Source organism: Aythya marila (assembly GCF_965140915.1).
Source record: "Aythya marila genome assembly, chromosome: 5".
Classification (NCBI taxonomy): Eukaryota; Metazoa; Chordata; class Aves; order Anseriformes; family Anatidae; genus Aythya; species Aythya marila.
The window spans coordinates 3,956,487-3,971,056 of record NC_139046.1 but is presented as its reverse complement, the minus strand read 5'-3'; the positions used below and the strand labels follow the sequence as shown (position 1 = coordinate 3,971,056).

The following is a 14,570-nucleotide window of genomic DNA, read 5'->3' as shown; positions in this document are numbered from 1 at the left end:
ATCTAACCCATGCTTGAGCATGTGCACCCCTACCACTTCTGAGAAGTTATCTGGGGGGCTGCAAATGTAAATCCAACCCTAAGAGTTACCTGGTTAAGTACCACGTGTCAGATGTCCCCCCCAGAATCCAAGTGAAGTTGCAGAGCTGCTCTGCAACCCCCCACATAGAAGGAATTTAAGTGCAGTTATGCCCAAACTTCACAGTTACTCCACTGCCAAGCCTCAGAGTTTCTCAGACATTTATCCACCCTTTCCCATTAAGCTCCTGATGAGCACATGAGAACACTGGTTTGCAGGTTATTTACCACATCCACATGGTCAATCAAGCACAGGCGTTGTCCAGCACTGAGGGGGGAAAAAAAAGAACTCCTCTAGAACAGACAAGATCATTTTCCCTCCCCTAGTTAACAAGAGGGTTTATGAGCTGGCAATAACTGAGGCCTACATGGTACAATCTAGCAGTGTTCACACCCACATTTAATACACTTCATGAGCAGGCTGCAAAAAAAAAAAAAAAAAATCACAAAAGGAAGAGGAAAAAACACAGAAGTCAAATAATTCCGATTTTATATTCAGTCTTTGCAAGTCAAGGATGTCCTGTTTTTACTATTCATTCAAGGCAAAGGTCTACACAAGCATGTCAAAAGCTGTAATTGAAAAACAGTAAACACGACAGTCTTGAAAATACGTTTAATGTCTAATCTTATACAAAAGTGACAGCATTTTCAAAAAAATATCAAATCCTGTATTTATAGCTTCTCACTATCATACAGCAATATTTGTTTCATCTAAAGAAAATACAGCAGCAGGTGATAATCTATACTTTAAAGATGTGATTGCTTATATTTCATATTGTAAACAAATGCGGTATGTCGATCTCAAAGCACAAGTCAAAACAAACTTCTCAGCAATTTAACTCAAGTGATGCATAGAAATGTACAAATTCCATTGCAAAAGCTTCAGGCCAGAAGTTGCTCACACTTGACATAACATGTGATAAAGTTACTACACGGTATATAGTGACAACTGGAGTTTTTACACAATAGATTAACAGGTATACCCTTTTCACTGCTATGCAAAGAACTTGGCTCACAAAAACAAAGGGGTTATGAAACAGTTTTCATGACCTCAAGAAATACGAATATACATTGAAAAACATCCCATATATACTGAGTTTTAGCCTAAATGTTCCAGTAATAAATCCTGTCTACTTCAGGAAGAACCTAGAAGCCTAGTTACTTTCACAAACCCCCTTTTTCCAAAAGTCAGTACTTGCTACATTTGCTTAATCCTTTCCTACCTCTTCCCATCCCCTGCAAAGACACGTGCCCAGTGCAGTTTTGAAATGGAGCGCTGCCACCACGATCCATTCCTTTGGAGTAACTGGTTTTCACTACATTGATTTATCATCTAAGGCTGGAGGTATTAAAAAAAAAAAAAAAAAAAAAAAAAAAAGCACTTGAGCAAATGTAGGCAGTGTTCTACCGTGTTTATTTTTAATCAGTCTTGCTGAGATCAAAGCCAGGGCTGTTGTTTGGGAGGCAAAGGGGGCTCGTTTAAGGTTAATAAAGACTTACTCTTTTGGTTCTGATTCCTAGGGTTACAGGTGCTAGGTTTTAGGCTGAAATGTTAAGCGTTTTGGTTCAGTTCCAGTAGTGTCCTCTTAAAATAATTTTAAAATCCATGTACCTTTGCTAATAATTTTCAGGACAGTTTAAAACAGCCACGGCTGACTGCTTCCCTCTGCAAAAAGTATTGCAGAACTTTGCCATGAAGGCTCAGACAAGTAACAAGCATCACCACCAGGTCACCCCGCTTGTTTTTAAGAAGTCCATCCCATGCATGCAGGAAGCCATGAGAAGGTATGGGAAGAGAATTAACTTGCTTTCACAGTTCCACGACACAAAGACTCCCTAAATGAGCTACCATGTTAAGCAAAATATGTTCCTAATTCTACCTACAGAGGCTAAGTTAGGATCTCCCCAGCTGGGGAGAAAACAAACCATCCATGGTCAAATCCAGGCTATGAAGTACCACGAAGATTTCCAGAGCTCCTCACTGACACGTGGCTACACTCGCATTGCAGTGAACCCCCAGCATGCTCTTTGCACGGATATGGCAATATAAAAAACTTACTGCAGCGTCCCTCCAGGGGAGGGGCAGCTACACAGCAGTGCACAGGCTTCGAGACATTCAATTACTCCCAGATTACCCTTACTCAGTGAGGTATGCAGACACCGAGCTGAGAACAGAGGATTTCTCTCCATCACCACCTTCAGTGGAGCCCCAAGGAGACCTGCTCGTTCCCAGCTGTGGCAGTAAGTATGGCACAAAGGATCTTGGCAGCTGACGCAACTAAATGCCAAGCCAAAAAACTGCCGGGAAGGGAATTGCCAGACTGGGTTTTTGATCCTTTAAGCTCAAGTTGAGTGTCCAGGGACTCGGAAAACATCTGCTGAGTTCACACAACCCCGCAGACAGATTTTAAACGACTAGGACCCAGGTTGGAAACGGGGAAGTACCTTACCTAAGCGGGAATCGATTTGTCTTTACATCGACCAAGCCAAACTTCCAACCACCACAGAATGAGAAGTGGCAAAATGCTGTCCTCATTTGCATGCACGAAACTCACATTGGTTGATTCAAAGTGAACTGCACATCCAGGTTATTTCGTTATTTTGCACACAAATGCCTGTTTGTGAACATGAACAGTGTGCTGGCAAGCCAGACCAAGTATTTCGAATGCGGATCTTCTCTCCCGTAGTCCCGGACCGAGCAATTGTTTTGAGTATATACAAAATGCTGAGAAAGCCTTCAAGTTCACACGCTCTGTCTCTTTAGTTTGAATTACTGTAGCATGTTCAAAAATCAGATTTCTTGACAAAAATCTTGAAATACTCTTTATTGACATTTTAGAATAACCTGAAAATAGACAAGATATGACTATCCATCCATTCAATAACCAGCACAAGTCTGGCAACAAGACTTAAAGCGTTCATGGAAATTTAAAAATTCTTAAGTCCTTGGGCCTGATTCTTTATAATCCTTACTTGGCAACTCCCATTTTTCCAAGGAGTATTTGCCAAGGTAAGAACCACACGTTTATTGTTATTTCTGCTCTTTGACACTCATTTTGTTAAACCGAACAGTTACGCTAGCATATGAGCAAGTTAAACTTAAGCAAATTGCTCCTTCATACCTCAAATGCACATACAAGAGGCAAGTATTCTTCATAGCCCCAAACATTACTGAAACAAAAACTGTAAAAATCTCTGTAAGTAGTGGATGAAGGTGGAAAGCTACAGTACTTTGTTGCCCAGAATGTTTTCAACGGTAAGGCTGCAAGAGACAAGAAGTCATCGTCAGTAGAGGGTTTTCACAAAGCAGTTAATCCACAAACACAATAATTTTGTTTTTTAAACTAAGAATGTATCTCTACAATTTGTTATTCCCTACCTACATGCCCTAGAAGTGATCTCTCTATAATATAAGACTAGCAATAATATTCAGAAGATATAAAAGCTTTCTCCACTTTTTTTTTTTGTCTTTTAGAGAAGGCTTTCCAAATAGTGGAAGTCCACTACATCATAATGCTTAGACACACCCCAACTTGACAAAATTTGACCATTCTGCCATATATAGTTAAGTATTTAAGAACAAAACTGGCTGTTATTCCTCTGACTCACAAGTCAGGCATGCTCCAAGTCCTTACCTGCATTAATAGGTCTTATGCTACTGCATTTCCATGCTTAAAAGTTTACAGATTTGCGTAATTCAAGCCAAAACAAAATAAATACTCACATGGGGACCACCAGGCATTGACGGAGCACCAGCAGGACCAGATGGCACTTGAAAAGGATTAGGGGGCGTAGGATATAGTCCTGGAGCCGGGTATGATCCTGCGGGTGGAGGAAACGGACCTGGCGGTGAAGGTCCCCACGTTCCGGGCGGGACCGTACCCCACGGTACTGTTGGCGCAGCCCCTGGAGTCTGGGTAGGAGCAGAATATGGCCCTGGGGGTGGATATGGCATGCTAGGTGCAGGATACTGCCCTCCCATTGTTGGTCCCCATGCTCCAGAGGGCATGGATCCCCAGGGCCCAACGGGAGCCGGAGGTGCAGCTGGCTCCGTCGGACCACCGTAAGGTCTTGGAAGCTCTGGAAAGGGCATGTTTGGTGGCGGATACTGCCCTGGTGGGACAGGACCTGGCACAGTTGGGGGCGGATACGGCCCTCCAGGAGGAGGGCAAGAGGGTCCGGTAGGAGGAGGAGGAAATGGAGCAGGCGGTCCGGGGGGCATTGAAGGATACATTCCTGTTGGAGGAGGTCCGAAGGGCACGCTGGAAGCAGACGTGTTGGGTGGCAGGCCGGCTGGCCCCGCAGGGGGAGCGCTCGGGTTGTTCCAGGGGTTCGACGCCGGCCAGCCCTGCGGAGGCTGACCGGGCTGCTGGCCGGGCTTCGTGCTGCTCACTTTGGAGGTCTTAGCAGGCGACTGATCTGGTAAAGCATCTGCCAACTAAGAGAGAAAGCATCAGTGAGGGTGCAAAGCGCCTACGGGATGTGTCAGTTGCACACATTCACCTGCGATAAATGCGTTTGGGTTGCCAAAGCAGGAGAAAAGAGCTACTTGGCTACGTTCCCTTCTGCCATTGAGGGAGAAGGGTGTTGTGACATGCCGCAGCTCCAGAACCACAGATAAGAGGCAACCTGCCACATGCAGCAAGAAGCTATTCCAGCACAAACCCCAAAAAGACTTTCGTGAGTTCCCACTATTGCTCTTCTGACACCATTAAAATACAGCTCCTCTGTTAGGACCACGGCAGAAGAGACAAGGCCCGCAGCAGATTTATACATAAAACATTCACAGATTGTTACCTCCAAAGCTAAAGAGGAAAGCACGGTTACTGCAGTAGCAGGGAAATAAGCTCAGCTGTAAGCTCTCCTTCTCGGAGAACTGTCTTAACTTTTAGAATGAAGTAACAACTGGCAGATCTTCAGGAAGGAGAAAACATTACTTACCGAAAAATCATCAGTTCCAGACATTTTGCTGAAAAGCAAGGTAATATAAAGTGAAATTTCTTGAAAATAAAAGTACATCAAGCAAGAGTTCCTAAGAAATTCCACATTTGTCTCCTTCAAACTGTAACAGATGTCCAATGACAGCACTTCTCAGCAACAGCTCTATCCCAATGACTCGGGTCCACGCAGACACCAGCTACAGGTCTCATGAAAAAACAAAACTCGAGCCTCCACCTGTCTCAGCTCAAAACAGGACCAACACAAAGGAAAAGGGTCACCATGCCAAGAAAAACAATATTGAATCCATACATTTTTTTTCCTAGGATACCAAGCAGGCAGCCTAGCCAGCGATGCCTGTGACGTATTCCTGATCTTTTCTAAACTGAGACTCCGGAGCTCTGGCAGGCTGCCTGCAGGTGAAGTCAATGCCCCTAAAATTAAACGTGATGACACCCCCATTCAGACCTTATTTTCAGAAGCAGAAGAGCTATCTATGGATTTAAGACACGCCAAAGATAGTAGATGCATCTATTTACTTCTACTGCCTGCAGCCAGCTCGCCTCAGCTGAACGCAGACACAGCAAAGGCGTTGTGACTGCGTGCCTGATCGCCAACCTCTCCGCACTCGAGACGTGTTGAAAATAGAGAGCAAGGAGTTGTGTGCTACCATGAAGCTCACCTTGAGCCTTCCAAAGCTTCACCGTGATGAAAACTGACTGACTGCTGATCTTTATTAGCCCCAGGAAAAGGCAGCCATCACAAATCCGATATTATGTTCGGTTTGACTGACAGGCACTGCCTAGAGGCGAAGAAATCTTAAAAGGATGACCAAGAGAAGGTGGAATCGCAACCAGAAGGTCTTAGGGGAGGGTGTAGAACAACAAACATAAGAAGAGAGTGCAAAATACAGACTCACAGGATGGCTTAGGTTGGAAAAGACCTCCAGGATCATCACATCCAGACATTAACCTAGCGGTGCTGAGTGTGCCACTAATCCCTAAGCACCACAACTGCATCTTCTGAACACCTCCCGGGGTGCTGAGTCAACCACTTCCCTGAGCAACCTGTCCCAAGGCTTCACAACTACTCCTGCCTAGCCGAATCCATAAAAAAAATAACAACTCTTGTGAATAGGTTAAAGGTGGTGAAAACCTAACTTTTAACAGAGCGATCTCAGGGGTTGAGGTCTGCACAGACAGCCCCTAGCATATAGGTTTATAGGCTCCCACAAAATTTCAAGTCATGGTCATGCAGATCTTGTGCATATAACTAGAGGCTTCTCTACAACTGTTTTTTTTTTTTTTTTAAAACTATTTAGAGAATATTCTAATCTCAGGACAGCAGTGGCCTGAACAAGGGGCCATTTTCTCAGCATTGCATTTTGTCTTCAACAGTGACCAAAAGGGAACAACAGCAGGCACAACAGCCGAACTCTTCAACTATTCTAAGCCCAGACTTACTAAGCTCAGATTTACTAAGTTACAGGCAGTTTCTATGGAATAAAACTCAAAATATCGCTTCCACAAACCCATTTAGCTTCCTCCTTGTACTTACAACATCCTCTGAGGAGAAACTCCATCTGGCTGCTGTGTTACACAAAGAGGCGCCTCCCTTTTCTGTCCTAAAGCCGGATCCTCCCAGTTTCAGGTGAGGCTCCTTCATTCTTCTGTCTTCAGAAGGCGTTAGGTCTATTCTCACCCACCCTGCCCATGCTGCTCATTATTCTGTACATTTTCCCCCTTTTTCTTTCAGTTGCTCCTTCTCCGGGAAGAGATGCAGTTCATCTCCCTGACCCCTGTGCAGCACCCACTCCATCTCTTTGATTATTCTCACCGCTTCTCTTTGAGGTTTCTCCAATTCTTTTTTTATCCTTGGAGACGAATGACAAGAAAGAACCGCACAGCATTCAAAGTGTGGGAGCAGCGCTGCTTTATGCAGCTCCATAATTATGTTCAGGTTTGTCCTCTATTTCCTTTCTAATACTTCTTAACACTTGATCTGCTTTTTTGTTCACTGCCCAGCTGACTTCTGCAGCAATGCTTCAATTCTTCTGCAGCAAGGGTCAGCCCATCGTTTGTATTTGAATAAATTCAATACAGCCATCTACTCTGCACTACATCACGTTTCTCCACGTTGAATTATATCTGCCATTTTATCCCCTAAGCCTTACTTTCTTGGATGCCTTCCTATCAACAAGACGCTGTTCCTCTCATTCCCCAAGTTATTTGTGATCATGCCACGCAACCAAACCCCTGTGGAGGCAGGGAAATCCCCAGGTTATACCTAGGAAATCAGATAAACCCTTGAAGAAATGCACATTGACCTCCAGAGACACTGCCCTGGTGGAAGCCAGTGGCTACGTGCAGGACAACAAAGGCTCGTTAAAGCTCTAACAGCGGCTGACAACAGCAATAGCTCCTTCAAGTACCTACAAATACCTGTAGCTTTGTATTTAATCGGTTCAGATCAGCAGCCATTTGTTTCGAGCTGAGGAACCAACTGAAAAACACCAGCAAAACGTGATCTGCTCCTTTCAAGAGCTCAGCTGCTTGAGGCACCCACCACAAAAAGCCCCCTTTCTCTTCAACAGACACCACTCCTGTTAAAAAAGCTGCCAGTGGTTCATTACAAGAACTAGGGATGGAACAGAAATTGATCCTCGCTTTTCAGTGGCACTGCAGCTCCATTTGCCTAGGCACAAAGCTATTTGATATAACCCACAAAAATACAGAAAAATCATTAATCGAGAGCCAAGTACAAAAATAACTTTTTCCAAAGATGCGCGTGTACGTGTATTCATATGCAAAAGAGCTGGTTAACGGAAAGCACCAAAACGGGCCAAGAAAATCATCCTTGCTGAGGCAGAAGAGATGGGATGGGTGAATCCAACTGAAAAACAGACAGACAAGAGACCGGGAAAAGCCCACAGAGAAAGTCAGAGCATGTGAGCCAGGGAGAGGAGGAAGAGAGGGAGCAGACCTAGGGGTAACTCAGAAGATCCTGTGACAGCCCATAGGAAATCCAAGGCCAAGCAGCGGATGGCTACGGCAGAAACAGGCCTGCCCACAAAACACCAACCGGCCCCAATATTTATCAGCTGCTAGTCCCAAAATATTGCTGTGTCGTGAAAATTAAGGAAACGATTCTGCTGCGTGGCTGTGAGGAACAAACCTGCCGCTAGGCACAGCCCGTAATGAGATTGAGCAGCTCCCCTCCTCTGGCAGGCAGGCTACAGCAACATTTGTTGGCAACATTTGGCACGTAGGGCCCGTGCCAAGCATGTCAAGGATCCTTCTGCAGACAGCCTGGCCCGCTTTGGGGACATTTTTTTAAACATCCACTTAATCTGCGCCCTGCCACCTTCCTTTCATAAGGAATTGCTGCTGTCAGAGCCCTTCAGGCACCACACGAGCTGATCTGTACTTCCCATCTATAATCCACACTCTGTTTAGGTTGCACAGCTCCAAATTGCAATCCAAACCTCACAGAGATACCAATTTTATTCGCAGCGCTGCCCGAGGCTCACAAACGATGCAAATCTCAGATGCTGTCAGGTCAAGGACCTCCAGCTCGGTCCCTTTCAGAGCTCCCGTGGGCTCAGGATTTCAGAAAAACACGCTGATACATTTTGTTGCCTGGATTTTTCAGAGCTGGCAGGGTGAGCAAACGGACTTTCATTTTCTCTTGAAGCTTTCCTGGAAGAGCGCTGCACAAGCACCGATGTGCGTAGAGAATGACAGGGCTCGTAGCTGATATTTTTACATCACCACACTGCCACATTTGAAACCTATTTCAAATTATTCTTTCCTGGGGCTGAGCGAATAGAAGGATGGCCAGAGCTGAAGTAATTTAGCAGGGCGCAGAAGGACTACAGAAGTGGCAGCGTTAAAGCTGAAGTCCTGCCTGCATCCACTGTGCTGAGAAATAGGATTTCCTTTGTTTCTGCAGGCCGCCGCCCCTGCAAACATCCTCTGCTTTCCAGAAGCACACAGCCTGCCAGCAGCACCCCCGAGAGCGCACACGGCCACAAGCGGGAAGCTGGAGAGCTGACCAACGTCTCTGGGCAGTGAGGGGAGAGAAAAAAGGAAAAAAGGAGCAGAATCCCTCTCGTCCTTTAACCCAGAGTGAACTGGAGCATGGCACAGAGCACTTCACTGTGCCTACCTAGGAACTACACAGGGAAGATGACTTCAGCCTGGAGCCTGAGGCCTCTGGGCACCCAGGAGCTCTCAGAGGAATTAACCAGCAGCAGGCAAGATGAGTCTGTAGGGCTCCAGGCTGCAAAAAGGTTGAGAAGTGCCCCTCAGGCAGCACCAGCAGGCTAATTCCACCACCAGCATTCAGGCCTGACTGAAATACACGGCAGTTTTCGGAGAGGTCTGTGAAAACCCCACTCCTGGAAGCGCGGTGCTCCGTGTGGTGCACTAAATCCTTCAGCTTCCACAATAGAGCAGCTCCGCAATGTTTTTTGAGCAATAAATCCTCCCCGCTCGCATCCAACCCAACCGAAACCGAGGGCTGCAGAAGCATTTTTTCCCATGCTCTTGCCCTCCCTGGCTTTTCTCCACCACTGGTCCCCGGTGGCCCCCGTTAGAGCTGTCCAAAACACTTTTTCCTCCTCTTTCTAAATCTTTCCCACTTTTACAACCGCACGGCATTTTCCGAAGGCTCGCTGTGACAGATTTAGTTCCCGTCTCCAAGATCATCTTTCAAACGCAGGAAAAAGCCTCCTAGGTGCAACAGGCTCAGCTACATTTCCACCGGGTGGCACGGCTCTGTCAGCGACGAGGCTCTTTTGTCACCGTACCATGACTAATGCCTCCAGCACAACCCCAGCCCCAACCAGATCTCTGCCCACATAAGCCCAACCACCCGACAAGGATAAAAAGGAAGGGACCAAATCTTTGACAGCTCCTGAGTGTTTTCAAAAATACCCAAATTTCTGCAGCTTCTACCTCCAGGCATTAAGAATCAGCATTTTATAGCTGTCCTTCCCCATCTTTAAGGCCTCTTGTGAAGCACTTGCGTACCTTGTGACTGTCTGCTCTGACCCATGGGGTTATTTGGGGAATAAACCTAATTCGTGAACAGGCTTAAGAGAAAAAACAATAGTTAGTTGTTAGCAGCTACTCTAGATGTGGTGATTTCTGCTTCTAGCACGTCTGTTTTGACAGAAGAGGGCAGAAGGAGGATTTTTTGTTTCCAGATTTCCAAAACAGATTTAGTCAAGAACAACGACGTGTGCTGCCACACGTGCTCTAAGCCACCGACTACCAGAGCAAGCAATTCCCCAGAAGAGAGCTCCCCTCAGCCGCCAGGACCTGTACAACCCCCAGCCACAAGGAACTGGAATCCGGTCCAGTTTGCCACAAACTGAGGCTGCTCAGTTTCACAGCTGCCTCCCCACCAAGATGAGACCTGATCGCTTGTGGTGGTCACCACACCACAGGCAGATGGTCCTGAAAGCAGAAAATATACATCGCTTCTCAGGGGCAGCGTGCCTGCCAGCTGTGGGACAAAGCCAGCTGAGAACTGCCAGAGATGACTCCTGTCTGCACCTCCCTGCCCTGGGCACCTCGCAGAAGGTGTTAGCCCAGCAGCTCACAGGAACAACAACAGATCGTCCACAGCTGCCTCTGAACTTCCTTCAGGGCCACGCAGCCCATTCACATCACACCATCCTTGGGTCCAGAAGGATGCTTCATTTGTTTCTAGCTTTAACTTCCCATTATCGGTTCTTTGGGAGGCTTCCTGAACGAGCTGTAAAGGTGCTGTAAGGAACACCCGAACTCTCCTCCTACCAACACAATTTACTCAGGAATTACCAGCATTTTTGGTTGGATGAGACAGACTGACCCTAACCATCAAGCATCCTCCTCAGCTGCACTGCTTTTAAAGCAACATCAGACCTGCGTGTCGCATTCCAGTGACAAACAAAGCCCCACACCTCCCTGCTCTGTTACAGAGGTTCTTTTCCAGGGTAGCTCTCTTTGGGATACAGCCTCACTCCATGGATACAGCTGGTACCTTTAGCTTCTTGCTTTGGCACTGCTAAGGCATGCTGCAATGAACTTAAGTTCCAGAAGTATCTAAGATGCTGTATGGGATCGGGCTGACATTTAGCACTCATTTGCACATCACTGGTCTAGGGAAGTGAACCTTCGGGGTGGGTCATTTTCATTTTGGTTTAGAAGAAAGGACACTTTTTTCTTACGCCTACTGACCAGAAGGCTGAACCAACACCCTCAGGTCAGCAGTTTCCTGAGGCATCCACCTCGAAACAAGCTCTCCCTCCCAGATGAGACCTGCCAGATGAGTAACTCTCTCTCCAGGAAACATGCTGGTCGATACCGCCGGGCGCTAGCTTTTCCATTGAGTCATTGAGGAGCCACCTCCTTAAAATACAGCAACCTCTGCGAAAATTCACCTCTCAGAACGCCACACCGGCTCGGAGACTCTCTTTAAGCAGAAACAGTTGACATAAAGGGCTATTTACGAACCGCGCACGCCTATTTAAGTATCGCCAACAAGCCCCAGTCACCCCCCAGCTCACCGCCCCCCACCCCGAGGCAGGGCCCGGCACCGCCGCCCCCCTCCCTGCCGGCACCACCAACCCCACAAAGCCCCGGGCTCTGTGGCCCAACCGGGCAGAGCCGGAGGCGGCCCCGAGCCCCATCCCGGTACCTGCCGGCGGGGCGCGGCGCGGCGCAGGCCGGAGCGGAGCGGAGGCAGCAGGCGGCGGCCCCGCAGCACCACCGCCACCCCCTCACGCCCAGGCGGAAGCGGAAACTGCGTCACACGCCCCGCCTCCCGGAAGACCCCTGCGCTTAACCACGCCCCATTTCCGCTTGGCCACGCCCTCTTTTTTCTTGGCCACGCCCCTCTTTGCTTGGCCACACCTCCTTCCCGCCCCCTTCCCTCCTCTCCCCCCTTCCCGCCTTTTCGCACCGCCCCGCGGTCACGTGACGCCTTCCCGCCTCCCTCCTGACGGGAGGCGCCCAACGGCCCCCACACGGCTCCTTCCCAGCCCCGCGGCCGCTGTTTGGGCTCCACACAAAATGGCCCTTCCCCAAAATGGCCCGTTTCCACCTTCGGTGCCCGCCCCGTGTCTTCCCCGGCACGCCCAGAGGCGCCGCGGGTTGTCTTCCCTCAGCGCTACCTTTGCCCTCATGCCTCACGCCCCGGCGGTTCAAGGCTGCTAAATATAATGCGGAGTTTTCCTGCCCTGCCCCGCCGAGCTATGGCACTAATCCGGCAAACATTTGCGTGTGGGGATAACGCTGTTAAATGAAGCGGAGTTCCCCGTGCCTGTTCCCATCTATTTGCCCTCCCCAAGGTCATAATTCAGCCATTTCTGCGGCAAATGGGAAAAAGGAGCAGGAACGAGCCCCGTTATGTTATTCCAGGCATTACCGTAGCAGCAACAGGCATAAAAATGCATTATTTTTAGTGATTTATTTGCATATTTTTTAACTATCTAACCCAAAAGGGTATTCACCACAGAGCCAGCCCCACCATGACACGGTATCAGTTAGTCAGCTCACTCAAAATTTAATTAAACACTGGAAAATTCAGGCTGACTGCGTGCTCCTTTCGTAGTTACCTGTCCAACAATGGCAATTGCTGGGCGATGGTGGAGAAACAGCACTTCTGGCATAGCCTGGTGGGGAAAAACGAGCAAATAATAGCAAAATCCATCTTCCTGCAAGCTGTTTTCCCTGCTCGGAGGCCCTGTCACAGGCGGCTGCTGCCATGTCCGGGGCTGCCAGCGGTGACAGCAGCAGTCCCTGGAGCATGCTGCTTCTTCCTGAGCAATCTGGTAGCTGGAAGCCTTAATTAACGAGCACACATGAGGCCAACGATGGTTATGATACCTTAAATATCAAACAGGGGCTGCGATAGTGCTTTCCAGCAATAGCCTTACCGGCCCGCCTCACTGACCTTGATGTTGGGCTCACCCGATGTATAATAAATAAATGTTTCCCCCTTGCTGCAGAACACAAAGGATGATGCACTTCTAAGCAAATATTTGCTTGTATACTGATTCAAAGATCGAAGCCGAAATTCCTTTAAGTGGTATATTCTTTATTGCAGCGCTGGATGCACGGGGGATCTCTCCACCTATCGTGCACACCCAAAGCAGTCTTGAATTTATACAATCAATCTATCAATATTCTACAAGCACCTATACATATGCATTACCTATCCCCGCCTTCCCTCGCTTCTCATGCTAATTAGCCTTTTGGCACCTTGCGCCTGCGTAGAGCCTCCCAAGAGTTGTGGGCAGGGGTCTTTGGGACATGGGCAGGGGTCTCTGGGAGGAAGACCCCGAGTCTTCCTCACAGTGTACTTTTCACCTTTGGTCAGGAATCTACTGAGTTGGCATGTTTCCTAATTGCAAGAGCTGGTTGTTGCTAATTCTTCCGTTTGTTGTATCTTTATAATGAATTCCAATGTCCAGTTTTGAGATTTATAGTCCTTACGTTTGTTTCTCTGTCCGTCTGCCGCTTCCTTATCATGAGTTCCAGTGTCTTGTTTCGAGATATACAGTCCTTGTCTGGGGATTGTCCTTGCCTCCCCAGTGCCTCCCCAGTACCTCCTTAATCAATACACGGCTTTCTGCTCCTTCAGGCAAACTTGGCTCTTCCTCCGCGTGTGCTGGAGGTCATGCAAAGAGCTGCAGATGTAACTTCACGTAATTAGTGTGCCATTGATTCAGCTTAGAGCCAGGAACAGCACTCGGGGGGGATAACACCGAGCCCTGGCCACATCCTATTGGAAGACATCGCTTTGCACTCTAAATTATGCAATGGAAAAAAAATAAATTAGGACGAAAATACAAATTGAGAGCTTGCATGCAATTCTGAAGGAAGGCAATGGAAGCTGTGTGAAAGAAATTTTGCTCCCGCTTACTAAGAGCCATTATTTTCCACTTTGGGACCTTGCTGTGTTGTTTCAATTACTCAGAGGGGCGGTTTCGTGCCTCGGTGTGAAGGCAGCTCTTTATTGCAGGACCTATTGGCTCTACCTTACAAGTGCAGACGACTTTGTTTTCGCTTTGGCATCGTGTAAATATTTGGATTGGGAAGAACCGGCGATCTGGCCTCCTGTTCCACACAGGGCCAGCTTCACACCCTGTCCAGTTGGGTTTTGAGTATCACCAAAGACGGAGATTGCACAACCCCTCTGGACATTCAGTCCTGTCCTTAAACACCATCCCAGTGAATATCACCATTGTGTCTAGTCAGACCCCCTCTTGGTACCTTCCTGACTGCAGTGAGATCCTTCCTGCCCTTTCTCCTAGCTAAAACCCCGTTTCCTCAGCCCCTCTTCGTGTCACACACTCTAGCCCCCCCAAACATATCAGTGAGCTCCCTCCTTCAGTGCATCAACTTTTTTTTTTCTTGGCTTTCAGCAGCAAAATTGGGCCTGTCTGCTTTAGAGCAGCAGACAATACTTCAAGTAGGTTTTTAATCCCATTACAAGAAAAATCATCCCCTTCATGAGTGCATTGATCTTGGTTTTGCTGGGGATGGAGGAGCACAGACAGTG

At 47.8% G+C, this 14,570-nt stretch overlaps 1 protein-coding gene across 1 annotated transcript; it reads right to left on the bottom strand.

Moving 5' to 3' along the window:
- Window positions 1-675: 675 nt before the first annotated feature.
- MAPK1IP1L (mitogen-activated protein kinase 1 interacting protein 1 like) lies at window positions 676-11,803 on the bottom strand. The gene is made up of 4 exons (XM_082762517.1): window positions 11,703-11,803; window positions 5,019-5,046; window positions 3,802-4,515; window positions 676-3,339 (listed from the first exon to the last, which is right to left on the bottom strand). The coding sequence occupies exons 2-4, from the start codon at window positions 5,040-5,042 to the stop codon at window positions 3,328-3,330; spliced, it is 750 nt and encodes a 249-aa protein (XP_082618643.1). The 5' UTR covers window positions 5,043-5,046; window positions 11,703-11,803; the 3' UTR covers window positions 676-3,327.
- Window positions 11,804-14,570: the final 2,767 nt, after the last annotated feature.